The 26033-nt window shown below is 37.6% G+C and overlaps 1 protein-coding gene and 1 long non-coding RNA gene across 3 annotated transcripts in view; one reads left to right on the plus strand and one right to left on the minus strand.

The window, feature by feature from the left end:
* arb2a (ARB2 cotranscriptional regulator A) overlaps positions 1 to 26033 on the plus strand; it is a 378083-nt gene that overhangs the window by 343924 nt on the left and 8126 nt on the right. The window contains exon 11 of one of the 2 annotated variants that reach the window (XM_078396497.1): positions 19997 to 22970. The exons of the other annotated variant lie outside the window; for it this stretch is intronic. Coding sequence (XP_078252623.1) covers positions 19997 to 20148 — 152 coding nt within the window. The 3' untranslated portion in view covers positions 20149 to 22970. Of the gene's footprint in view, positions 1 to 19996; positions 22971 to 26033 lie in introns of those variants that run through there. 2 annotated transcript variants of the gene reach the window in all.
* Positions 5495 to 26033, minus strand: part of LOC144592120 (uncharacterized) — a 35619-nt gene continuing 15080 nt past the window's right edge. The window contains exons 2-3 of the long non-coding RNA XR_013547072.1: positions 23005 to 23700; positions 5495 to 5855 (exon numbers count right to left, since the gene is read on the minus strand). This is a non-coding gene — a long non-coding RNA (uncharacterized LOC144592120). The remainder of the gene's footprint in view (positions 5856 to 23004; positions 23701 to 26033) is intronic.

Here is a 26033-nt window from a genome sequence, read left to right on the forward strand (position 1 = left end):
AAATAATTAATAAACCTGTATACACAAGATACTTATATGTCTTTTATTATCCAACAAACGTTGTTGAAATGTTAGTGTATTACAAAAAAGTACATTGCTAGGAAGTTCCCCAAAACTTGCCAAGAAAAAGGCTTAATATTTTGAATATGAACTTGATAATGGGTTTTTTACAATATAACAGTTCTTAGGAATTATTGATGTAATTTTTGTTTGAGAAGTAATAATACGATGAGAAATAATATAATCACAGTAATAAGATGCATTAAGATGTTTTTTTAAGGATTACAAGTGTTGACAGTCTGATATTTGCAAATGATCATTGGTTAATCCAGTTCCAAGACCATGAATTTCATTAAACGTTATGCAAATTTGACATACTGATCCAGTAGTTTTGCCTTTGCAGCAGTACTTGCTAATGCACTTGAATTATTTAAGCACTTTTGTATTTGCCAGTTTTGCTGTTTGAAAACATTATGAATCAGATTCCTAATCACGTTATAACATGAAGATCCTATTTCATATACAGTGACTGAACCCAAATCACATTGAACAACTAGTAAATTGAGCTTCGATCAGTTTCATCTTGAGAGCTGTTATATGTTCTGAACAACACAGGGCTATTGTTAACATAGTGAGTTGACAGCCCTTGACAGGTCAAATGACCTTGCTAGCCAGAAATATGAATAGTTTATACAGAATTTGACAAGGTGACCAACTATATCACTAGCTTTAAGCATAGATAAAGTCTTTCATTTGTTAAAGAGGGCTTTGATTGGGACATATTAAATCATAATATTGAGAAGGTTAGTTACTTTTAAAATGGTGAAGCTAACACAGTTCATTTTTTCCTGACCTGGATCTTGTCAAAAAGAGTTATCGTTCTGTTTAATAATCACATTCTCTCAGTGCGCTTTGGGGATTTCTAGGTTTTGTGCAGGCATTTCGGGAATTTGATTAAAAAATGAAATATAACCACCTAGGTATCTATTGCTTCTTATGAAGGAACAAGAGTCCAACAGATGTAATTTTTCTCTTCATGCTATCTACCAAAGCACTATTTAACTTCCGTCGTTTTGTAAGGCATTGCCAGGTTGGTGTTTTCAGCATGCTTTAGAGATCAAGTTAATATAATCTATAACTTAATGACATTAAAAAAAAGTGATAAATGTTGTTAACTTAGTCAAAGAGATGGTTATAATCTTTTGCAGTTTCCATTAACAATACTCTAAAATGTAATACTATAAAATGACTGAAATAGATGAATTTCCTTGCGTATTCATTTTGCAAAGTGTTCATCAACAACTTTGTTGTACTGATCCCTTGAAATAAGATAAGACCATTTCTCATACAAACGTCTTAAACCACTCTTCATGCAGCAACATTATCTAAACGAAAAAATCCCAAGATATTTTATGAGTCAAATTAAATTCTTTCCATGCCAAAATGCCGGTTCGGAATGATGTCCAAATATTTTTGCAGTTCTGGTGGCACCATTACAGGAAGGATATGGCTTAGGAGAGGATGTAGAAAAGGTTTACCAGAATGCTGTCTGAATTACAAGATTTTAGCTGTAAGGAAAGGTTGGACAATCTTGGACTGTTTTCTCAGGAGAGTCGGAGACTGAGGGGAGACCTGATTGAAGTATATAAAATTATGAAAGGCATAGATAGGGTAGACAATTAGGATAGACAAAACCTATTTCCCAGGGTGTTAATGTCAAGGACTGGAGGGCATAGTCTTAAGATGAGAGGGACAAAGTTTAAAGGGAATATGCAAGACAGGTTTTTTACAGGGGAATGTTGAGTGTCTGCAACACAGTGGTGATGGAGGCAGATACAACAGTGGAACAAGAGGCTTTTGAATAGGCACATAGATATACAAAGAATGCAGGAATATGGATCATATGTAGCAAGATGATTAATGTGGCATCATGTTTAGTATAACAATTGTTGGCTGAAGCATTTGTTCCTGTGCTGTAACTTTCTAAGTTCTATGTTCTATCACCAATGGCTTAATTAAAAAACTTCGGGAGAAGATTTCAGAGCTTAAAACCTTGGTAATTGAAGGGATGACCACCAATTCTCCCAAATTTACATTCAGGTATGAGTAAAAGAGTACAGAATTGGAGAAGACCAGATATCATGGATTGTTAGTTATTGGACCGTAAGAGATTACAATAAAAACAAAGGGTGGGATCATGAAATGATATATAAGCGAGGATTGAACCAAAATATTCCTTAACAATGAGCTTGTACAGATCAGAAAACAACAGAGGTGATAGGTGACCAATACTTTTGTGGTTTAGGGCACCAGCAATAGATTTAAGATGAAGAGTTGAGTGACCTAAGTCATCCAGGAATATGGTGGAATAGTCGACCAATGGATGAAAGGTTTATAGCAGTAAAATAAGCTAGGGGAAAAATCTAGAAATGTTACTGTGGTGAAAATGTGCAGTCTTCGAGAAGGCATTGCTGCAAAGTCTAAAATTTAACTCAAAGTCAAGTATATTGTCAAATAATAGCTCGAGAATGGGATAGAATTGATGGCTGGGGAATTGGTTTTGTAAAAGGGACTGAAGACAATGGTTTCTGCTTTCCTAATATTTAATTGGAGTAAGCTTCTGTCTTCCAATCCTGGATATTAATCAAACAGTCTGATAATTTAGAGATTATCAGGATTTTAGGATGGGAAGTGGCAAGCTGAAGTTAGGTGCCATCCGCATAGACAAAACCAATGCTGTGTTTTTGGATGATGTTGCCAAAGGACAGCGAATTAATGAGAAACCAATTGAGTCAATTGGCATGTGTATAAAAATAAACCATTCTTGGTATTGTGCTGATCAAATAGAAAGAATAGGACCAGGCTTGGACAGTCCATCCAGCCAGGAAACAGATTTGAGGGATTGGAGGAAAACCGTGCAATAAAAGATAGGAAAAGACTGCATATGTTGATATGGAAAAAGAAGGATAAATTACATTTTGTTGTGATCACATAGGTTGACATTAGCGGTTTTAATTAGAGCTTTTATGGTACGGTGGCAGAGGGGGAACTTTAAAAGTTGCGTGGTCATTAATTGGCCATTGTAAATTGCCAGTCAACTACAGGTGAGTGTTTGAATCTGGGGGAGTTGGTGAGGATGTAGGGAGAATAAAATGGGATTTGTATTGGAATAGTGTAAATTGGTGCTTGATGGTTGGTGCAAACTCAGTGGGCCAAAGATCTTGCTTCCATGTTGACTCGAGATCTGATTGGAAGGATTCAAACAAGGAGTTCAGAGTAAACATTATATGAGTTTAGGAGGCTGTGATAAATTCAGAAGTTGAATATTTTTACTTTGGCATTTTGTTTAAGAAAATATTTGGTTTACCAAAGTGTCCCCAGTTCCTTTGCAGATTCTTAGAATAAGCGATGTAATAAAGATGAATAAGGCTTCAGGCCTGATTTCATGTCTGGATTGAGTTATTCTGTTTGACTTAGACAGGACCAGTGCTACAGTTGATCTAAATGTCCCACTTATGTAGGGGAAAGTTAAATAGGATTCCCACTTCTAATGACTGGGCCGCAACCATTGCTGGAAGAACATGTGAATAGGTCAGGCTTGACTAGAATATCTCTTGTAACCAAATAGTGGTTCAATTTTCATCATAAATTCTTTTTTTGTGAATAATAATCAAAGAGGAGTATATTTCCCTGTGAAAGGAATCATCAGGATTCAAGTGAGATGGAGAGGAATTACAGAATAATGAAAGGCATAGACAGAGTGGATGTGAAAAAAGATGTTTCCACTGGTGGGAGAGTCTAGGCCTCAGAATTAAAGGGTATTCTTTTAGAAACGAGGTGAGGAGGAACTTCTTTAGTCAGAAGGTAGTTAATCCGTGGAGCTCATTGCCACAGAGGGCAGTGGAGGCCGTCAGTGGATATTTTTAAGGCAGAGATAGACTAATTCTTGATTAGACCAGGTGTTAAGGGTTATGGGGAGAAGGCAGGAAAATGCAATTAGGAGGCAGAGATCAGCCATGAACGGGACTGAAGACAATGGTCTCTTCAAGGTAGACTCGATGGACCGAATGGCCTAATTCTACTCCTATAACTTGTGAACTTGTGAGAGAATCAAAGTTCATAACAAGTAATAAATTTACTATAGGTGTTTACATCTAACAATTGCGATAAGTAATAGGTTTTTGGTAACAATTACTAATGAACTTTGATTATTTTGTCATTAGGGTTCTATCATCAAATCAAAAGACACAGCTGCATTTGTTTGACACCAGTTTTCACAGTGAAAGGATCACATGTTATAAACATTATTCTTTGGGCATGTATTATTGTAAATGCAACTGAAAAAAAAGAGTATGCAGGATAGGTTTCCTTGTTGTTGCTTCTATCTTGCTCTGGTAATTTCATCAGAAGTAAAATGGAAATATCATCTGTATACTTCCACTGAATTTAATGGTGACTGAGTTGGAACCTCACCATTGAAGTTTAATGCCACAGTGTTCTTTGCTAGTCTCAATTTTGACCTGTATTACTTACAGGACATATAAGACAAAGTTAAATGCTGTAGCTTTGCTAAACTATTATTTATTACATGTAATGTTTTAAAGATATTCTGAATTGAATTGAATTGAATAGATTTTATGAGCCAAGTATGTATACATACAAAGAATTTGCCTTGGTGCTTTACTCGCAAGTAACAACACGATATACAGTAAACAATTAAGAATAAAACATAATTTAAACATGTGAGGAATGAAATAAAATACCAGAGCAAAAGGAGGCAACAGACTTTTGGTTATTGAGTAGAGCTACTGCTCGTGGGGAAAAAAGCTGTTTTTATGTCTGGCTGTGGCGGCTTTGACAGTCCGGAGTCGCCTTCCAGAGGGAAGTGCTTCAAAGAGTTTGTGGCCAGGGTGAGAGGGGTCAGAGATGATCTTGCCCGCTCGCTTCCTGGCCCTTGCAGTGTACAGTTCGTTGATGGAGGGAAGGTTGCAGCCAACAACCTTCTCAGCTGATCGAACGATGCGCTGCAGCTTCCGGATGTCAAGCTTGATGGATGAGTCAAATCAGACCATGATGGAGAAGGTGAAGACAGACAGTATAAAACTGGATCATCTTTGCCTGTGGCAGATTGTCTTTTCCCAGCTGCTGCAGGAAGTACATCCTCTGTTGAGCCTTTATGACTGTGGAGTTGATGGTGGCCTCCCATTTAAGGTCCCTGGAGATGATGGTTCCAAGGAACTTAAATGACTCCACAGATGTGACTGTGGTGTTGATGGTGAGTGGGGGGAGGGGAGGGGGAGCTCTCCTAAAGTCTCCAATCGATTCCACTGTCTTAAGAACATTGAGCTCCAGGTTGTTGCGATGGCACCAGGACGCCAGCTGTGTCACTTCCTGTCTGTAGGCAGATTCCTCCCCATCCTGGATTAGTCCAATCAGGGTTGTGTCGTCTGCAAACTTGAGAAGCTTGACAGAGGAGTCAATATATCAGTATTTCCTAGCCTTTTTTTAAGAGTGAATCAACTGCTAGATATTTATATCCAATATTCTTCATTAGAGAGCATACATAACAATTGTAGGGGGGGGGGAGTCAGGACTTTGAGAAAGACCTGGATCTTCTTCTCTTGGACAAGGGAAGTTCCTGCTGTTTATAAATATAAGCATTTTCTTCACCTAACAAATTGTAAATAAAGTGCCTTTGGTAAGCAGTCCATAAATTCAAAGCTGCCCAAGGAACTGAATGACATTTTGTCATTTGGTAAAGCCTTCCCATGATCATCAAAGTTGCCCTCTGCTTCCAAGCATCAATCTCAGTTTTCAATAGATAGTAGGTTTTGTTTTCAGTCACCCAGCAGCAACTATTCAAAAATGGAAGAAAGATATAAAGTCAAACTGAAATCCAAGATTTTATAAAGATATTTGCCAAGGAACCTATAAAAAAAAAATCTCAGTAATGACTAATACCCTGCCTCACTTCCTCTGACCCAGCATGACTGACTCATCAAAGACTGACTAAAGATAATTTTTCATAACTCTTGCTTATACAAATAAATGTGATTATTTGGAATGTAAGTTGTACCAAGGCAATGATTCTCTGCAAGGTGTCTTCCCATGTTGAAAGTGGTGTAAACTTATATTCTGCCCATGTCCTTTGATTTGCATCTTTGTTCTGTCTCCCTTACTCTTGAACATTGGAAATTTTAAAAACAGTAAAAATTGCATTCAATAAAGTTGAAATTGATGCCAACACATCTATTACTCTTCTCACCAGGTTCTCAAATCTTTCTTTCATATAAAATATGAAATATTTATCTCTCAGATCCATGCATAATTTATGTTTCAATGGTGTTTAGGTAAAATAAAGACAATTGAAGTGCGCCCATTAACTCAGACCAGAGTGAACAGAACATCATAGGTTTGAATTCAAGGGAATATTAGTGTGCAGTCTGAAACTATGGGGTATAGTTCTGAGAAAGCTTGCATACATCTGCCACTATTGTAGCAAACCTGTCATTCATTATCTCACAGAGAATACATTTAAAATGTTATATCTCCCTACCAATATCTATGATATTTTGTTTCTCAACATTTTGAACGTAAAATCTAGATTGTGTTGTTTAGAGAGGCCTTAATCTAAAACAATCAATACATTATATATATAACGGGCAGCATGCTGTTGAAATAGTCATATGGTGGTTAAGGTACTTAGCTTTTTTTTAATTTCTCAGTATTTTTTGTGCAAATCAATATTGCCTACTATATTGGAGAATCCAAACTGCCTTACTAAATTATTGATCTTTAGGAAATGCTTGCAGCACTACTACTGCGATAATAGACAAATTAGGTCCAGAAATTACTTCAATTAGTAGAAAATATTTCTATGATATTCCTCCACAGGTCTTTTTAATACAAATGTTAATTGTCTATTTAACAGAGTTAATGCAATTAAAATACAGGGCAAAGTATTACACAAATACATTAAATATTTATCAAATAATGTCAGTGATTGTGATTCATAGACTCATGTTTACTGCATTCACATACTAAAATTATTTTCCAGTACATTTTAATGATTAAAATAGTTTGTAAAATTATTTTGCAATATAGCAGATAAGTTAATATTATTGAATGAGATGTCACCCATGCAAATTATTTTATTACAATCTCTACATGCTATAATCTGTAATATAATTCTTGTAAAAATCACTACATACATGCAAATAAACAAAAGAGTATAAATAACTCAAATCTGTCTCACACGCGATCACAGTATTAATTTTTTATAAATTGTATTTGCTCTGCTTTTGATTACAAAGATCAAAAAGAATCTGCAGCACCCATTGATGTAAATAGGACAGGTCATTAAATGAAAAATGTATAGAATTTATTTGAATTAATCCGAACAGTGGACGTTTTCTATATGGACTTCAGTAAGGAATTTGACAAAATTTCACATGGTCAGATGGTCCAAAAGGTTATGGCACATGAGATCATAGACAATTAAGTTAATTAGATCCAATTCGCTCATTAATAGGACGCAGAGGATAATGGTGGAATGATACTTTTCTGATTGGAAGTCTATGGCCAGTAAGTCTATGGCAAAGATTGATGTTGGGATTCATGATGTTTGTAATATATATTAACACCTTGGATGTGAACGCGGGAGGTCATAAGGTCACAAGTGATAGGAGTAGAATTAAGCCATTCGGCCCATCAAATCTACACCATTAAATCATGGCTGATCTATCTCTCCCTCCTAACCCCACTATCCTGCCTTCTCCCCATAACCTCTGACACTCAAAAAGGTGTTAATCAAGAGTCTATCTATTTCTACCTTAAAATTATCCACTGACATGGCCTCCACAGCGTTTTGTGGCAAAGAATTCCACAGATTCACCACCATCTGACTAAAGAAATTTCTCCTCATCTCTTTCCTAAAAGAACTGGTCTGTTTTGGGGTAAGGGTGAATTGTACAAAAGGGACGGGTTGCACCTCAACTGGCGGGGGCCCAGCATTGTGGCAGGCAGGTTTGCCACTGCTACACGGGTGGGTTTAAATTAAATAGTGGTGGGGGGGGGGGGGGTTACAGAGACGTGGCCGCAGAAGGATCGGGACTGGGAATTGAATATTCAGGGTGATACATCCTATAGAAAGGACAGGCAGGTGGGCAGAGGAGGTGGGGTATCTCTGTTGGTGAGGGATGAAATCCAGTCCCTTGCGAGGGGTGACATAGGGACTGATGATATAGAGTCTGTGGATAGAGTTGAGGAATTGTAAAGGTAAGAAGACACTAATGGGAGTTATATACAGGCCCCCAAACAGTAGCCCGGATGTAAGTTGCAGCAGGAGTTAAAACTGGCATGTAACATAGGTAATGCCACTTTGGTTATGGGGGATTTCAATATGCAGGTAGACTGGGAAAATCAGGTTGTTTCTGGACCCCAAGATATGGGAATTTGTAAAGTGCCTCCTAGATGGATTCTTATACACCAGTCACTGAAAGTAAGCGTGCAGGTACAGCAGACAGTGAAGAAAGCTACTGGCATATTACATAGAAACATAGAAAATAGGTGCTGAAGGAGGCCATTTGGCCCTTCGAGCCAGCACCGCCATTCATTGTGATCATGGCTGATCATCCACAATCAGTAATCTGTACCCAACTTCTCCCCATATCCCTTGATTCCACTAGCCCCCAGAGTTCTATCTAACTCTCTCTTAAATTCATCCAGTGATTTGGCCTCCACTGCCCTCTGTGGCAGAGAAGTCCACAAATTCACAACTCTCTGGATGAAAAAGTTTCTTCTCACCTCCCCGAATGGCCTCCCTTTTATTCTAAGACTGTGGCGCCTGGTTCTGGACTCCCCCAACATTCGGAACATTTTTCCTGCATCTAGCTTGTCCAGTCCTTTTATTATTTTATATGTCTCTATAAGATCCCCTCTCATCCTTCTAAACTCCAATGAATACAAGCCTAGTCTTTTCAATCTTTCCTCATATGACAGTCCCGCCATGCCAGGGATCAATCTCGTGAACCTAGGCTGCACTGCCTCAATAGCAAGGATGTCCTTCCTCAAATTAGGAGACCTTAACTGTACACAATACTCCAGATGTGGTCTTACCAGGGCCCTATACAACTTCTTTACTCCTATACTGAAATCCTCTCGTTATGAAGGCCAACATGCCATTAGCTTTCTTCACTGCCTGCTGCACCTGCACGCCAACTTTCAGTGACTGGTGTACAAGACACCCAGGTCTCGCTGCACTTCCCCCTTACCTAACCAGACACCATTGAGATAATAATCTGCCTCCTTATTTTTGCCGCCAAAGTGGATAACCTCACATTTACCTATATTATACTGCATCTGCCACACATCTGCCCACTCACTCAACCTGTCCAGGTCACCCTGCAACCTCCTAACATCCTCTTCGCAGTTCACACTGCCACCCAGCTTTGTGTAATCTGCAAACTTGCTAGTATTACTTCTAATTCCTTCGTCCAAATCATTAATATATATGGTAAACAGTTCGGGTCCCAACACCGAGCCTTGCGGCACTCCACTCGCCACTGCCTGCCATTCTGAAAAGGACCCGTTTACTCCTACTCTTTGCTTCCTGCCTGCCAACCAATTCTCTATCCATGTCAACACCCTACCCCCAATACCATGTGCTCAAATTCTGCTCGCCAATCCCCCGTGTGGGACCTTATCAAAGGCTTTCTGAAAGTCTAGATACACTACATCCACTGGCTCCCCTTCATCCATTTTACTTGTCACGTCCTCAAAAAAGTCCAGAAGATTAGTCAAGCATGATTTCCCTTTCAGAAATCCATGCTGACTTGGACTTATCCTTTTACTGCTATCCAAATGCACCGTTATTACCTCTTTAATAATTCACTCCAGCATCTTCCCCACCACCGATGTCAGGCTAACTTGTCTATAATTCCCCGTATTCTCTCGCGCTCTTAGCCTTCGTAACGAGAGGATTTGAGTATAGGAGCAAAGAGTTCCTTCTGCAGTTGTATAGGGCGCTGCTGAGACCACATCTGGAGTGTTGTGTGCAGTTTTGGTCTCCTAATTTGATGAAGGGCATCCTTGCTATTGAGGCAGTGCAGCGTATGTTCACGAGGTTAATCCCTGGGATGGTGGGACTGTCATGAGGAAAGATTGGAAAGACTGGGCTTGTATTCACTGGAGTTTAGAAGGATAAGAGGGGATCTTATAGAGACGTATAAAATTATAAAAGGACTGGACAAGCTAGATGCAGGAAAAATGTTCCCAATGTTGGGGGAATCCAGAACCAGGGGCCACAGTCTAAGAATAAAGGGGAGGACATTTAAAAATGAGGTGAGAAGAAACATTTTCACCCAGAGTGTTGTGAATTTGTGGAATTCTCTGCCACAGAAGGCAGTGGAGGCCAATTCACTGGATGAATTTAAAAGAGAGTTAGATAGAGCTCTAGGGGCTAGTAGAATCAAGGGATATGCGGAGAAGGCAGGCACTGGTTACTGATTGTGGATGATCAGCCATGATCACAATGAATGGCGATGCTGGATCGAAGGGCCAAATGGCCTCCTCCGCACCTATTTTCTATGTTTCTATGTCCTTTAATTCTGAGGCTATGACCTCTTGTCCTAGACTCTCCAACTAGTGAAAACATCCTCTCCACATCCACTCTTTCCAAGCCTTTCCCTATTCTGCATGTTTCAATGAGGTCCCCCCTCATTCTTCTAAACTCCAATGAGCGCAGGCCCAGTGCCGACAAACGTTCATCATAGGTAAACCTCCTCTGGAACCTCTCCAGAGCCAGCACATCCTTCCATGGTGCCCAAAATTGCTCAAAATATCCCAAATGCGGCCTTACCAGTGCCTTATAGAGCCTCAGAATTACATCCCTGTTTTTGTATACAAGCCCTCTTGAAATAAATGCTAGCATTGAATTTGCTGTCTTTACTAACGATTCGAATTGCAGATTCACTTTTTGGGAATCCTGCACCAGCACTCCCAAGACCCTTTGCACCTCCGATTTCAGGATTCTCTCCCCATTTAGAAAATGCATGACTTCACACTTTGCTACACTATATTCCATCCGCCACCTTTTAGCTCACTCTCCAAACCTGTCCAAGTCCTTCTGCAGAGTCCCTGCTTTCTCTACAGTAGCTGCCCTTCCACCTATTTTCGTATCATCTGCAAACTTGGTCATAAAGCCTTCAATATTTAATCCCAAAAGTCCAATATATTTCATTTGGAAAGTTAAATAGGGATACAACGTACGCAGAAAATGGTGAACAAAGAATGTTGATGAACAGGGGAACCTTGGTGTTCCTTGGTGATGCAGTTTAATGTGGATAACTGAGGTTATCCACTTTGGTGGTAAGAATAGGAAGGCAGAGTATTATCTGAATGGTGTCAAGTTAGGAAAAGGGGACGTACAACGAGATCTGGGTGTCCTAGTGCATCAGTCACTGAAAGGAAGCATGCAGGCACAGCAGGCAGTGAAGAAAGCCAATGGAATGTTGGCCTTCATAAGAAGAGGAGTTGAGTATAGGAGCAAAGAGGTCCTTCTGCAGTTGTACAGGGCCCTAGTGAGACCGCACCTGGAGTACTGTGTGCAGATTTGGTCTCCAAATTTGAGGACGGATATTCTTGCTATCGGGGGCATGCAGCATAGGTTTACTAGGTTAATTCCCGGAATGGCGGGACTGTCATGTTGAAAGACTGGAGCGACTAGGCTTGTATACACTGGAATTTAGAAGGATGAGAGGGGATCTTATCGAAACGTATAAGATTATTACGGGGTTGGACACGTTAGAGGTAGGAAACATGTTCCCAATGTTGGGGGAGTCCAGAACAAGGGGCCACAGTTTAAGAATAAGGGGTAGGCCATTTAGAACGGAGATGAGGAAAAACCTTTTCAGTCAGAGAGTTGTGAATCTGTGGAATTCTCTGCCTCAGAAGGCAGTGGAGGCCAATTCTCTGAATGCATTCAAGAGAGAGCTAGATAGAGCTCTTAAGGATAGCGGAGTCAGGGGGTATGGGGAGAAGGCAGGAACGGCATACTGATTGAGAATGATCAGCCATGATCACATTGAATGGCGGTGCTGGCTCGAAGGGCCAAATGGCCTACTCCTGCACCTGTTGTCTATTGTCTGTTGTCTATTGTCAAGCCTATAATTCTCTAAAAATAGGAATACATGTAAATAAAGTGGTGAAGAAGGCATAAGGCATGCTTCCATCATAGGACAGGGCATAGAACAGAAGGGTATCAACCAGAAACGTCACCCATTACTTCTCTCCAGAGATGCTGCCTGTCCCGCTGAGTTACTCCAGCTTTGTGTCTATCTTCCATAGAACATATGAGTTGGAATGTTATGTTGAAACTTGACAAAACACTGCTTATGCCACAGTTGGAATATTGAGTGCAGTTCTGCTCGCCACACAACAGAGAAGATGTAGTCTCACTGGAGAGAGTGCAAAGGAGATTTAGCTGGATGTTGTCTGGAGTAGAGAACTTTTGTTATGGTAAGAGATTGGATAGGCTAGATTTGTTTTGCTGGAGTGAAGAAGGCTGAGGAATAAGTTGTTGGAGGCATATAGATTATAAATGGAAAATACAGAATAGACAACAGAGTCATTTTTTATCATTGTTCCATTATGAAAAATAAGATGGCATACATAGGTTTAATGTGAGACATAAGATTTTTGTAGGTAAAGTTTTTTAGACAATGTGGTTTATATATGGAACACGTTGCAGGGGAGGCAGTGGAATCAGATACAATCACTAAATTTAAGAGACATTTAGACAGGCATTTAAATAGGCAAGACAAAGAAGGACGTAGACCTAATGTGGGCAAATCAAATTAGTGTAGATGGGCAAAAAGGTCAGCATACACATTGAAGGGCTAAAGGACTATTTACTGTAATGTATCTCTATGACTCAATAAAACTAATTATCTTTATTGAGGTGAATAAAGATCAAAAAAGATCTTGCAGGTTTGTTATTAATTATTATTAAAGATAATATGCACAATGCCATCAACTAATTGTTCATATATTTTTCTTAAAACATGAAAGGAAAATACACTTTTCCTAACAAATGTAGATGTCTTTTAAGTGGTGCATAATGATGAGTCAAAAGCGATTCTAAATGTGATCAACTTTAACGTAATGAGTCTGTTCTGTTTACATGACTGCACTTTGTGCATTCCAGACTTCTTAGAGACATTTTTCACAGGGAATTCGACAGATTGATCATGATTTGATCCTATGTGCATGATGATTTACAACACAGTTCACTGCAGATCTGTGAAGGCTAGAGATGCTTGAATGTTCTGCCCGACAGAAAAAAAATAGGTAGCTTAAAATTGGATACAAAATTATAAATAATTTAAATGAATCACAATTTGAGAACTAGTAGAAGTAAAATATATAACTCCGGGTTGATTATATCAAGATTGTCCAAAGGCAGTGACCAAGTGTCCATAAAATCCTAAATGGTTGAACTGATCATCCTCTTTTTTTTCAGTACTGTTCATTAATATGGGCTAGCAAAAGGTCAATTTAATAACCAGAAGGTCAACACATGCACCATCGGTGTATGAGTGTTTGTAGAACTGTAAAGTCATAAAAAAAATGTAACCCTGAGGGTGGGTGACTTGAAACAGGAAGAAAAATATCACATGCAATGGTTTCTTTCTGAACCCACACACAATCAATTTCACACAAGTGTTTAACCCAAAATCCATCATTATGCAAATAGAAATGATAAAATTCTTGCAATGTGATGCCTTAATATTACCTTTCAGAGTGATGTCTACCTCCTACAGACTATTTTGAAATATAATCTATATTTTCTATTGATTATTTCCATGCAGTGTTTTAAAAAAAAACTAACTTAGGATTAAGTTGGGTTCTCGCTTCGTACTGACATAATGAAATGAGCATCAATAAAGCAATGTATAATTCTTAGGTGCTGCTAAGCATTACCTTTAATACTGCTCTCTTTAAATTGCCTATTGTGCTACTCCTTCCACACATTCATGGTCAATTTGTGTCCGCTATCTAGTAATTCCTGTTAATATACCGCAGAAACCTTCAGAAACATAAGGGGCACTACGGAAAATTATAGAACTCTTGTTGCATTATAGTATTTTTGTATTTTGTATTAATCATTTAAGGAGTAATTTGCATAATACAAAAAATTACAAAATTTAAATATTTTCATTAGATTTGTCATCAAAACAGGGATGTAGAGTTCTACATTAACCATTTGTCTCCAAATAATAATTGTAAAAAAGATACCAACCAAAGAAATTTTAGGAAAATAGTCATGGTAATTTAATAATGTATTTCAAACGGTACAAATGAGCATCTGGTCAAGAAAAATAATAACTTCAGAAAACTAATTTAAGTTTTACTTAAATAGGTATCAGGCTCCACTTAAGTTTCACTTAAGTTTCACTTAAGTAATCTCTATTAAAATCAGAAGAGTTATATCTGTAATATATTTTTGATAGAAGTTACCAAATGTGGAGTCTGAATAAATGCTGTCCAGAAATAATATTTTTCTGATACACTGGAATTTATCAGAAATATAAAATGTCCCATTCTTACCTTTTTCAAATCTAGAAGTATTTTATATAGAGAATGATGGGTTATAAATAATAAATGTTGAAATTTGCATGGACATTGCCAGTCCAACTCTTGTATATTCTATATTATTGATGCGCGATAATTATTCCTAATGAATCACTGATTATTGTGACATCATTACTGGTAGCCTAGTAGTCATGTGCAGTTGATCATGTGCAATTGATTATGGGGATATTTTTTTTGTAACAATGTATTAGAAATATTTGGTACAGTATAGCAAGGCATTAATAACCCTAGACTAAAAAGTCCTGTGTATTACTGATGTTCTGTGAAATTTTAACACTGGAATGTTAAATGTTGATTTCTTGCAACTTAGTTAGCAAAAAAAACAGAGTCATAAAGTCACAGAGTGATACAGTGAGGAAACAGGCCCTTCGACCCAACTTGCCCACACCGCCAACAATGTCCCAGCTACACTAGTCCCATTTGCCTGTGCTTGGTCCATATCCCTCCAAACCTGTCCCATCCATGTACCTGTCTAACTGTTTTTTAAATAATGGGATAGTCCCAGCCTCAACTACCTCCTCTGGCAGCTTGTTCCATACATCCACCAGCCTTTGTGTGAAAAAGTTACCCCTCGGATTCCTATTAAATCTTCTTCCCTTCACCTTAAACCGATGTCCTCTGGTCCTCGATTCCCCTACTCTGGGCAAAAGACTATGCATCTACCCAATCTATTCCTCTCATGATTTTGTACACCTCTATAAGATCTCCCCTCATCCTCCTGCGCTCCATGGAATAGAGACCCAACCTACTCAACCTCTCCCAATAGCTCACACCCTCTAGTCCTGGCAACATCCTTGTAAAACTTTTCTGAACTCTTTCAAGCTTAACAATATCTTTCCTATAACATGGTGCCCAGAACTGAATACAATATTCAAAATGCAGTCTCACCGACACCTTATACAATTGCAACATGACCTCCCAACTTCTATACTCAATACTCTGACTGATATAGGCCAAAGTGCCAAAAGCCTTTTTGACCACCTTATCTACCTGCGACTCTACCTTCAAGGAACCATGCACCTGTACTAGATACCTCTGCTCTACAACACTCCCCAGAGGCTTACCATTTACTGTGTAGGTCCTGCCCTTGTTCAACATCCCAAAATGCAAAACCTCACACTTTTCTGTATTTAATTCCATCAACTATTCCTCCACCCACCTGGCCAGTCGATCCAGATCCTGCTGTAATCTTTCACAACCATCTTCACTACCTGCAAAACCATTCACTTTTGTATCATCAACAAACTTGCTAATCTTGCCCTGTATGTTCTCATCCAAATCATTGATGTAGATGACAAACAGAAATGGGCCCAACAGCGAACCCACACCACAAGTCACAGGCCTCCAGTCCGAGAAGCAACCTTCCACCATCACCCTCTGCTTCCTTCCATGGAGCCAATTTGCTATCCATTCAGCTATCTCTCCTTGGATCCCATGCGATCTAACCTTCCAGAGCAGCCGACCATGCGGAACCTTGTCGAATGCCTTACTGAAGTCCATGTACACAACATCTACAGCTCTGTCCTCATCAACCTTTTTGGTCAAGTTTTCAAAAAAATCAATCAGATTTGTGAGACACAACCTTCCATGTACAAAACCATGCTGACTATCCCTAATCAGCCCTTGCCCATCCAAATGCCTGTATAACCGATCCCTCAGAATATTCTCCAGTAACTTACCAACTACAGATGTTAAGCTCACCGGCCTATAGTTCCCAGCATTTTCCCTGCAGCCCTTCTTCAAAAGAGGCACAACATTTGCCACCCTCCAGTCTTCCCGCACCTCTCCTGTATTTAAGGATGACTCGTAAATTTCAACCAGGACTCCCGCAATTTCCTTTCTAGTTTCCCGCAATGTCCTCGGATTTATCTGATCAGGCCCTGGAGATTTGTCTACCTTTAAACACGATAGTACCTTCAGTACTTCGACGGTAACCCTGACTGCTCACAAGACACTTCCAATTTCCTCTGACCTACTGTCTTTCTCCTCGGTAAATACTGAGGAGAAATTCTCATTTAGTTCCTTGCCCATCTCCTGTGGCTCCACACAGAGGTGACCGCTTTGATTCCTAAGAGGTCCCACTCTTTCTCTAGTTACCCTTTTCCCCCATGAATTTATAACATCTTTTGGGATTGTCCTTAATGCTCCACACCAGAGCTATCTCCCGGCCCCTTTTTGCCTTTCTGAATCCCTTTTTTAGTTTACTCCTTGTTTCCCGAAACTCCTCCAGGGATGCACTTGATCCCAGCTGCCTATACCTATTCCATGCATCCTTCTTGTTTTTGACTAATGTCTCAATTTCCCTCGTCAGCCAAGCTTCCTTACGTTTGCCTGCTTTGTCCTTCATTCTAATAGGGACATATACATCCTGAACTTTCTTCAGTACACTTTTAAAAACATCCCACTTGGCTGATGTTCCTTTCCCCTCAAATAACCTGCTCCAGTCAACTTGAGCGAGACCTTCTCTCATACCCTCAAAGTTGGCCTTACCCCAGTTAAACAGATACCGTCTTTAATGTTGACACCAATCATAATCTAATTTAATATCCCAATTACTCTTCAGGTCAATATTGTTTTTGTGTGGTCCAATCACATGTATCAGGGATGTGCACATGCTTATATAAATCTTGTATTCTGCTTCTGAATTTACACTCTGTATTTTTAAAATAATTAATTTACTATTTTCTACAGCCAAAAATTGTTAAAGAGAGTGGCAATTTGTCCCAAGACCTTTCTCAATCCTATCTTTGAACTAACCAACAACTGGTATATGGGAGTGCCTCAGGGATACTACTAGTGATTTTCCAAATTTCCTCCTTTTTCCTGGCGTGAGTGTGAAGTACACAGCCTCTAATTATTTGCATTCATAAAGTTGAGATGAACAGTTCGGTAAATTTAAGAGTTAAGTTCTATCCAGTCACCACATGGCAATCTTTGATGGTATTTAAAAATATATATTCTGAGCATTTTGTTTTGCAAGCTTATCATCTTGACTTTACTTAAATCTATTAATTCTGCCTTGGTAGGTAACTTTACTGAATCACTGTATAATCTTTTGATTCATCTTTCTGTGTTGCAGCATCAATGGGTTCCTTTTTCATGTCATGTACTTGTCAGTTTTAAACAATACCTTTCCTGTTGTTTCATTTTTGATGTGCTGTGCAGTTTTCTTTTTGTAATTACCAGTGACATGTGGTCTGTGTTTGGTTCAACAAATTATTGGATAAACCTTGGTCTGATTCGTAAATTGATCATGCAGATTAATCACTGAGAAAATCTCCTTTGATTTTTCAAGCATTGAGTCCTTGACACATACATCCTGTATCACACCTGTAAGCAGTAGACAGAATCACTTGCTTTTGCTAAGTGATGCCTGTCTAGTATTTTGCCAACCAGACCTTATATAGTCCAGCATCTGTTCACAGGAATTGACCCACAGCACATTGCTTTGGTCTAGCTTTTTACAGTCTTACTTGATGGGGCAGCTTGATATGCCATTCACCAAACCTGGTATTTCAGACAACACTACCACCTTTCCGATAGGTGACCTTCTGCCAGAGAACTGTACTTTAACCTAAATAGCTAATCTGAACTATACCTAGATTGAGAAATGTTCCTATGAAACTGCATGTAATCATAATCAGAAGCCAGTATTTGCTTTTCTTTCGCTCAGAGGATGGAAATGACACTGGCAATACTATCATTCATTGTCCATCCCTATTTTCACTTGAACTGAAAAGGAATTTCAGAAACAATCAATTTGGTGGGCCTAGAGTTACATTTAGGTTCTGGTAAAGAATCGCAAAATTCTTCACCTGAAGGACGTTCGCAAATCAGATGTGTTCTGAAAACAAGACAGCAATTTTGTGTTTACCTTTCCTGCAACCATCATTTATGTAATTCCTGATTTATTCAATTACTGTAATAATGAAATTCAAATTCACGTCTCTGGGCCAATGGTCCAGAAATGTGATGGATGCCCCTGAAACCTAATCTTACTAACTGTACTTGTAAATAGTGTCCCTTAGAGGAATACTATTGTTTATTTGTTATATTCAATGTTATTGAGAAGTAAATGGTTGAAAATGTTAATGGCATTAAGCTAAAGGAAATTTCCCTTTTTATTTCACAAATACACCACGCAGAAAATGTAGCAAGACCTGTTACCATGCAAACAATGTTGTATGGCTACTTTTATTTGATAAATAAACATAACCAAAATGCATATGGCCACGTCCATCCTCAGCTCTGGAAATAAAGCACAGTATGCATATTTTTTGTGAAAATTGAATGCTAATAAATGGAGAACCAGTTTTCCTATAAATGTGATGCCTCATCAGGACTATACTTGTACCAGATTTTCTATAAACTACAGATTAAAATAGTGAATTTGCTAATCTTTCTGTCACAGCCCATTTAATCATTCATTTGGTGACATAATAAACAAAAGAGAAAACAGTTATGAAAATCCTTTGTTTAACACAAAAGTAATTAGTTTGAGAATATGCTTCTGCCTCTAGATGGAACTTGGCTGTGTAATGGCCAAATTGCATGTTCAAGCATTAAAGCTGATAATTACAAGACATTTTATGCTTGAATCAGGATTTTGTATTTCACAGCTATTTTTGAACCAAGAATCTAATATGGATGAAAGGAGAATGGTTTGTTCCATTTCAGCACTGCATTTGGGGTGCACTTCTTCCTAGATAAGGCACATATTAAAGGGTGCAGTGTCAATTGAACTATGTGGTATTGTGAAATAGGCAAGAAAAAAGGGGAGTTCCACTATACTTCCCTCCAGCATAGTCTTGCTAAGCCCTAGCAAATTTCAAATCCAAGATTTCTTCAAGGCCACTTTGGTGATATCCAATGATGTTGTTGATTTTACTTGAAATCCCTTGCATTCTTACATTAAGTAAAATGACAATATGTGGCTTCATTTTCTGGTTGAGTTTCTGAACTGGCTTGAAGTCTAGACATTTCATTGCCCTCTAAGTTTTCAGACTTGGCTGACCTGCTGCAAATTCACCACTTGATCTTCACATCATGAGTGTAATGTTTCATATAAATCTGGTTCTGGGAGCCCAACATGCAGTAGTTGTTTACATTTGTGTAGGCTGCTCCAGAAGGAAATGTAGACTTGTAGATGGAATATATCCAGGACAGTTATTTCTGGATGGGTTACAATTAAGAGGTAGTCAAATGGTGATGTTCTTTTAAAACCAAGTCCTTATCTTTTCCTTATCATGATTTTTTTCCCATAACAAACCAAAATTACCTGTAACTGTATCGCTTCAGCCATGGATATAGACATTAACTTTATTCCTTTTTCACTCATTTATAGGTACAGAACGGCATGAGCTAACTTCGTGGAAGAGTTTTAATTCTATTTTCAAGTATTTTACTGAAGCTTTAGAGGCACAGAACACTGAAACAAAATCTAAGCCAACAGTGATAACAAGAAGCTCCAACCGAAAGAAAAGTGAAGAATTATGAAGCAAAAATCCATTTTCCTGCATTTGTTTTTGCTCTGGCAGCCCCTCAATCCCTCATTAGATTGTTTTCTTTTTGGAGCAAAGGGTCATGGTGTATACATCTAAATAGCATTTTGCATTATTTCTAGATGAGCGCAACTGTCAAAGCAATATGGGTCTGCCGGTTGTGTTTCCTGTGGTCCCGAGCTCAGATTTGGTGCCACCGATCGGTGTGCAGATTAAGAGTGACAGCAGTTCTGCACAGTGCAGCACAGAGCGGCTCTAATTGCCCTGACACAGCCCTGCACTGAGCTAATGCCATGGGGCTATTGGCTTCCCCCATGTCCTAATGCCTGCCAACTATTCTTCATTAAAGAGACAGCTTCTCTTTTGTCGGCCTATGTACACCAGCCTTTAAAATAGCCAGAAATCACAGCTACTCAACATTTTCCCTTCACGTACTCAAGCCTTGTCATAATTTTCAAGGGATTTCAAATGCATTTAAGTCGCTAAAGATGACAGTTGTTTTTGGTGATGCCAGCTGTCACGTTTTGCGTCTGCTTAAAAGTAACTTGATATTACTGAAGCGGTGTGTTTATTTTTCAAAATAAATCTGAAGTACTTCTTAAAGTTCAAGGATGTTTAAAGATATGTTGGGTAAATTGGAATCACTGTGAATATCTATGTCAGTTGGCCAACAAAAACTGAAGCAATGTTTCTCATAAAAAAACACATTAATTAGATCAAATCTAAATCCAAAGGTCTGTACCCATAATGTGATCTGATTAATATCAACTTATACATTACGCTGCATCTTTTAAATGACTAGATTAATTTTAAAACTAGATTGAAGACTGTAGTACAAACAAGAGAGCGATAATAACAATTTTTCTCAAAATATTAAGTGGTCATGATAAATTTTAAAGACCACTGTAAATGTTTTCATTCTGTGCTTGTTACAATGTTTATATTTTCTTGCTTTTAACTAGTTGCTGAGAATTTTGTTTTTAAAAATTGACATTTAGGTTGGTTACTGCTGTTGAAATATGTACTATCATTCTCGTTTTAAGTAATATTCATTGTCCTTTTCAATTAACTGCAAATTATAACTGAATGTAAAAGATGCTCTAATTGCTCAAATGTTACAGCAAAAATAAAATTGCTTCCTGAGGAAGTAATGTTACAAATTGCAAGAACACAACAAATTGCATGTTAATGCAAGTTTAGTTCCTGCTCCATCATCTGAACTGGAAGTTCATTTTTCAGTTGAACACTTGCTAGTTTTTGCTTGCGAAGCTATGATTCATTGGCTATAGAGTAGCTTGGGGATTCTGCTAAAATGTGGGACACACAAAATTGTAAAATTTGAGTAATGTAAAGTGTGTTTTAGGACCAGCTTATGAAAATCCTTGGAGTAATTACTCATTACCTTGTTTGATCATTTGAAAATTTGAGCTTTTTGCAGTGCTTTAGAACATGATCGAATACAAAAGAGGGAATAGATTATTTAGAATATTCAAATTCTTGTTATGCATTGCATAGGTTCAAGGCAGGACAGTACAAAAATGCAAGATGAGAATTAACATACATTATTTTGATTAAATATTTAACAATATGAAGTTTGAGAAATATGAAATAGGTGCAAAGCAGTATATAAAGTCATTAATTCAAGTGATTTGTTCAGATTTATAATGCTGCTAGTGTTCTGAATGGCTGAAGAGCTTCATCAGACTATGTGAATAGGAAAAGGGACCCAAGGGAAGCCTTTGGTAGCTGCTTTGGTGCATGTGTAGCTCACTCCCATAGAGACAGGTTAGGAGGTTTGCTGCTGGAGCTTTGATTGGAGTTTACAATCATTTGACATTTCCAGCACTTTCTGCCAAATGACACTGGTCCCTACAGAATGCATGCCCTATTACCTGCCCATCCACCCCCACCCCTCTTACCCCAACATCTGACTTCATTCTTTAGGTGTACTTGCAGTTTCAATGTGGAAATTGAAAAATGCACAAAATTAACCTCAAATTGAAGCATTTCAATTGATGATATTAATTTTTCTGTTAATCTCCATGCAAGTAAATATTATATCACGTGGCTTTTATAATCAAAACGTGCAGAAATTGATAATGAAATATTGGTAAATTTAAATGCATTTAATGTTATCATTATCAAGACTAAATAAATGATAAATTGGTATCTCTAAAAATGCCTTCAGTTAGAGGCTAAAACAATATGTTACATTCTGCAGTCCATTTTTATTTTGATCTTAAACTGTTTTATTTGTAATAGAAAATGTAACTAGTTGGATTTTGAAATATTACAGGCTTACTTTTGAAAACTATCATAAAGGAAATAAATCATCTTGACAAGATGAAAGCTTAGGATGACTGACAGCATTAAGTGAATGGGACCTTTCCATGCAATTGTGAATGGGGGCGGTAGGGGGAAAATCTGAAGGAAAATGAATTTTCAACCCAGAAACCTTCAAAGCAGAACCATGATTTTTATTTTTGATAGGTTTCAAATCCACTTATCAAACTGAAGCACTGAAATGAAAAGTTGCGTTCTGTGTATAAATCAACTCTTGCTTTTAATCTAGCTGTACGATGACTCTGATTTTAAAGCATTTTACTTTCAAATGACAATATTAAAATAGAATCTGAATCAAAAGTAAGGTTTTTATCACCTTTAGTTTCAGTAACTCGTTGTCAGTGGTGTTCATTAATTTTTAAAAATTCAAATTGAAAGCAAAGTAATTTGTTGACATGAGACGTGACAATCTTTGAATAGATCAAATCATTGTGATTCAGAAGGTGGGATGTGAAAGATAGTAGTGCCAGATTCAAGTGGTTAGTACAATGTTAGAATAATGATTTACCTTCATTTCTAACCTAGAAATGTCTTTGGGTTGAATTTGCTCTTGAAATTGTAGTTTGTTCCATAAAAAGCAAATCTATTTTTATTAAGTTCTAATGTTTGTTTTTAATTTCCCAGTTGAATTAATTAGTAAGTTGATTTCTGAAGTGGAATGTAAGAAAGGGAGCTATCAATTGATACACTTGCCACTCTGTTGTCTCAAGTCGGAGGAATCAGTTGGAGTAATTCATACCATCGGATTTCTCAATGGGTTTGAAACAAAGTTGCGCATGTTCATTAGAAGGTTTGTAGATGAGCTACTATTTATTCAGCAGAAGATTTCAAAACAGCTGTGTCTTAATTATATTTTCAAACTGAAGTCCATTCAAGTAGTTACAGTATCCTGAAAAAATACCATTCTTATTTAACCCAAGTTCATCACTATAATGGCACTCTCTGGACAGAGTGAAAAGTAGTCTGGGAGATGCAAGCAGGAAGAGTGAGGTCACCTGATGATTCCAATATCTGGACCGAAAATGAAAATGGCATGGTACTTTCAAACGGTGTTATCAGTTGGGATTGTTGAAATAAAAGTTCATTTGACTCAATTATTTCTTAACCTCAGTGCTAGGATTGCTTTCAAACCCAGTAACCCCTCTCGGTTGCAACAGGGAACAAAGCCTTTGAGTCCTTTCTTCCTTTTACCCTAGTAAGGTATCTGGAAAAGAAGAAAATACAGTTTAAATTCTAAATATAATTTAGAAGAAAGAACATGTTTTGTTTACATGTGAAATAAGAGAAATGCATTGCTTTTAGAAATAGGCCATGTAATCATATTTCCTGACTTTGAGTTAAAAGAGTATTGCTATTCTAAATATGCTTTATTTTTGCACTTAAAAAAGGCCACCTAGTTTTCATTCTGAAATACAATACTTGCATGCAGGTATATTACTCATCTTCCACCTGTCTGCAAGGGTCAGAGGAACCTTCTTGCATTCCAATATTTTAACACCCCAAGACTAATGAATTCCCTTATGAAATCTGTATTGGCAATAATAGGCAATATTCCAAATTTAATAAACTAAGTGTATTTCAGAGTTTTCTTTAAATTAAATTTTGGTTAAACCAGAGGAACATAAGAATAGCAGAAGTTTAGTTTGAGATTTAAATTGGAAAACACTGAGTTTGGAAATTGTGATATACACTACCTATAATAAATATGTTTATTATTCCTCTGTTTATCGTTCTTTATATGCGGCAGAAATTATTAATATTGTTAGTTGGGAGAAAAGATGAAGGATCCACTCTATCTTCGAAAAAATCCGAATAATTCCATGTATCAAGGGCAGTAGAACCTTTAACCCATAACAATATATGATAGCCTATAGGCCTATGCAAAATTTCAGAACTCAATTATTTGTATGAATATGAATTTAAATAGCCATTTATATCTCGCTATATGATGCGTATAACGCAGTGTAAATACTTATAATGCATGCGCGATTGTTTGGTTCTGCAAAAATATTTTTTTCTCTGAATATATCTCCGAGCAATATCATTATTACATTCTGTCAAAGTGCAATAATTTTAACACATCCTATCACGATTCAAGACGGTTAATCCATGTCGGGCTGCCGCGTTAATATTAGAATCGGTGCCAATAACTGAATGTAGTTGATGAAGAATATAATTACATAATGCAATGAAAGAAAAATCTCCAAACCTATAAAGATGCATCACGGACATATTTTGTTTTCCTATGCGACTCATTTGAACCCATTTCAGGTGAGTTTTTTAATTGGGAAAAAATGGGACGGGAAGAACACAAAATGATCAAAAACTATGCCGTAAAAATAAACGAAACCACTTGCTTCCTATGAACATTTACCTCCGAAATTAGTAACATCGGAAGTATTGCATTTTCACCAATATGTAAAATCGCGATAATAAAAGAAATAACCAAATGCCATCTAACTAGCTTTCCTGTATAATTGTAGGTTAGAAAATTGCGAAGTCACCCGAGCTCTGATGTCCATAAATGACGGTATAACTTGCTAGATATATTGAAGCAATGATTGTAAGAATGTCATTATGAATTCGCGACTGTGGTGTAATCCATATAGTTAGGATCACTTGTTGGAAATTATCAGATGCATTCACAAGGATCGGCATCTTATGTATGATACGTCAACAGTATTTAAAATGTATAAAATCATGCCACCTTCTTTAAGAATGTAACATAATAATGGATATTGCCATGCGTCCCTCTTTGCCAACAAACTCGTCGACCTGCGAATTATCGAGGTTACGAATTGCATGGTTGAAAAAAAGTGTTCGATTACAACAAACTGTTCTTTGGAGCGATTAATGATGAAATCGCCCGGATTTTTAAATATAAGAACAATTAACAATGCTAAGTAAAAAGTTGAATGTACCTCTGATTGATTGACAGATACTACTAAATAGCACGGTATATGTTTTAACCAGATCTTGCAGAAGCAACTATACCATATGCATAAAAGTTGCTAACATTAACGTTGGTGCTTTTAACATATATTTTTGTAGGCGAAAGATTCACCTTTTAGATTCAACATTTTGGGTGCGAGCATTCTTCGTGTTTGTGAGTTTATTCACTAGATCAGTGACAGCTCTTTATTTGCATAATTATATGCTATAGACTGAAGTGAAAACTAACCTCCAAATTTCATGGGTCACTAAACTGCAACAATCAATGTTTTATCATGTATGCTAAGGAAAATCTAAGAAGCTATATAAAGTTTCTTAGGGATTTGTTTTTCTCTGTCTCTCGGAGAAAAAAAAGAATATTTGTGTCTCTTCAAGAGATGTAGAAACCTTTACATCGCTTCTTAGTAACTGAAATCTATTAGTCAGTAATAATAGAGATTAAAATGTACGTGGGGATTTCAGTCTTTTTAGTTTTACTTCAAAGTAGTTCCGTAAAATACGACCCATGTAGAACAGCTAACGGTTTAAACTAGATCCACTCTTGGGTTATGGAAATTTCTTCGGAACAAAACTAATTTGATTAAT

Source organism: Rhinoraja longicauda, chromosome 3 (genome assembly GCF_053455715.1).
Source record: "Rhinoraja longicauda isolate Sanriku21f chromosome 3, sRhiLon1.1, whole genome shotgun sequence".
In the NCBI taxonomy this organism is placed as follows: domain Eukaryota; kingdom Metazoa; phylum Chordata; class Chondrichthyes; order Rajiformes; family Arhynchobatidae; genus Rhinoraja; species Rhinoraja longicauda.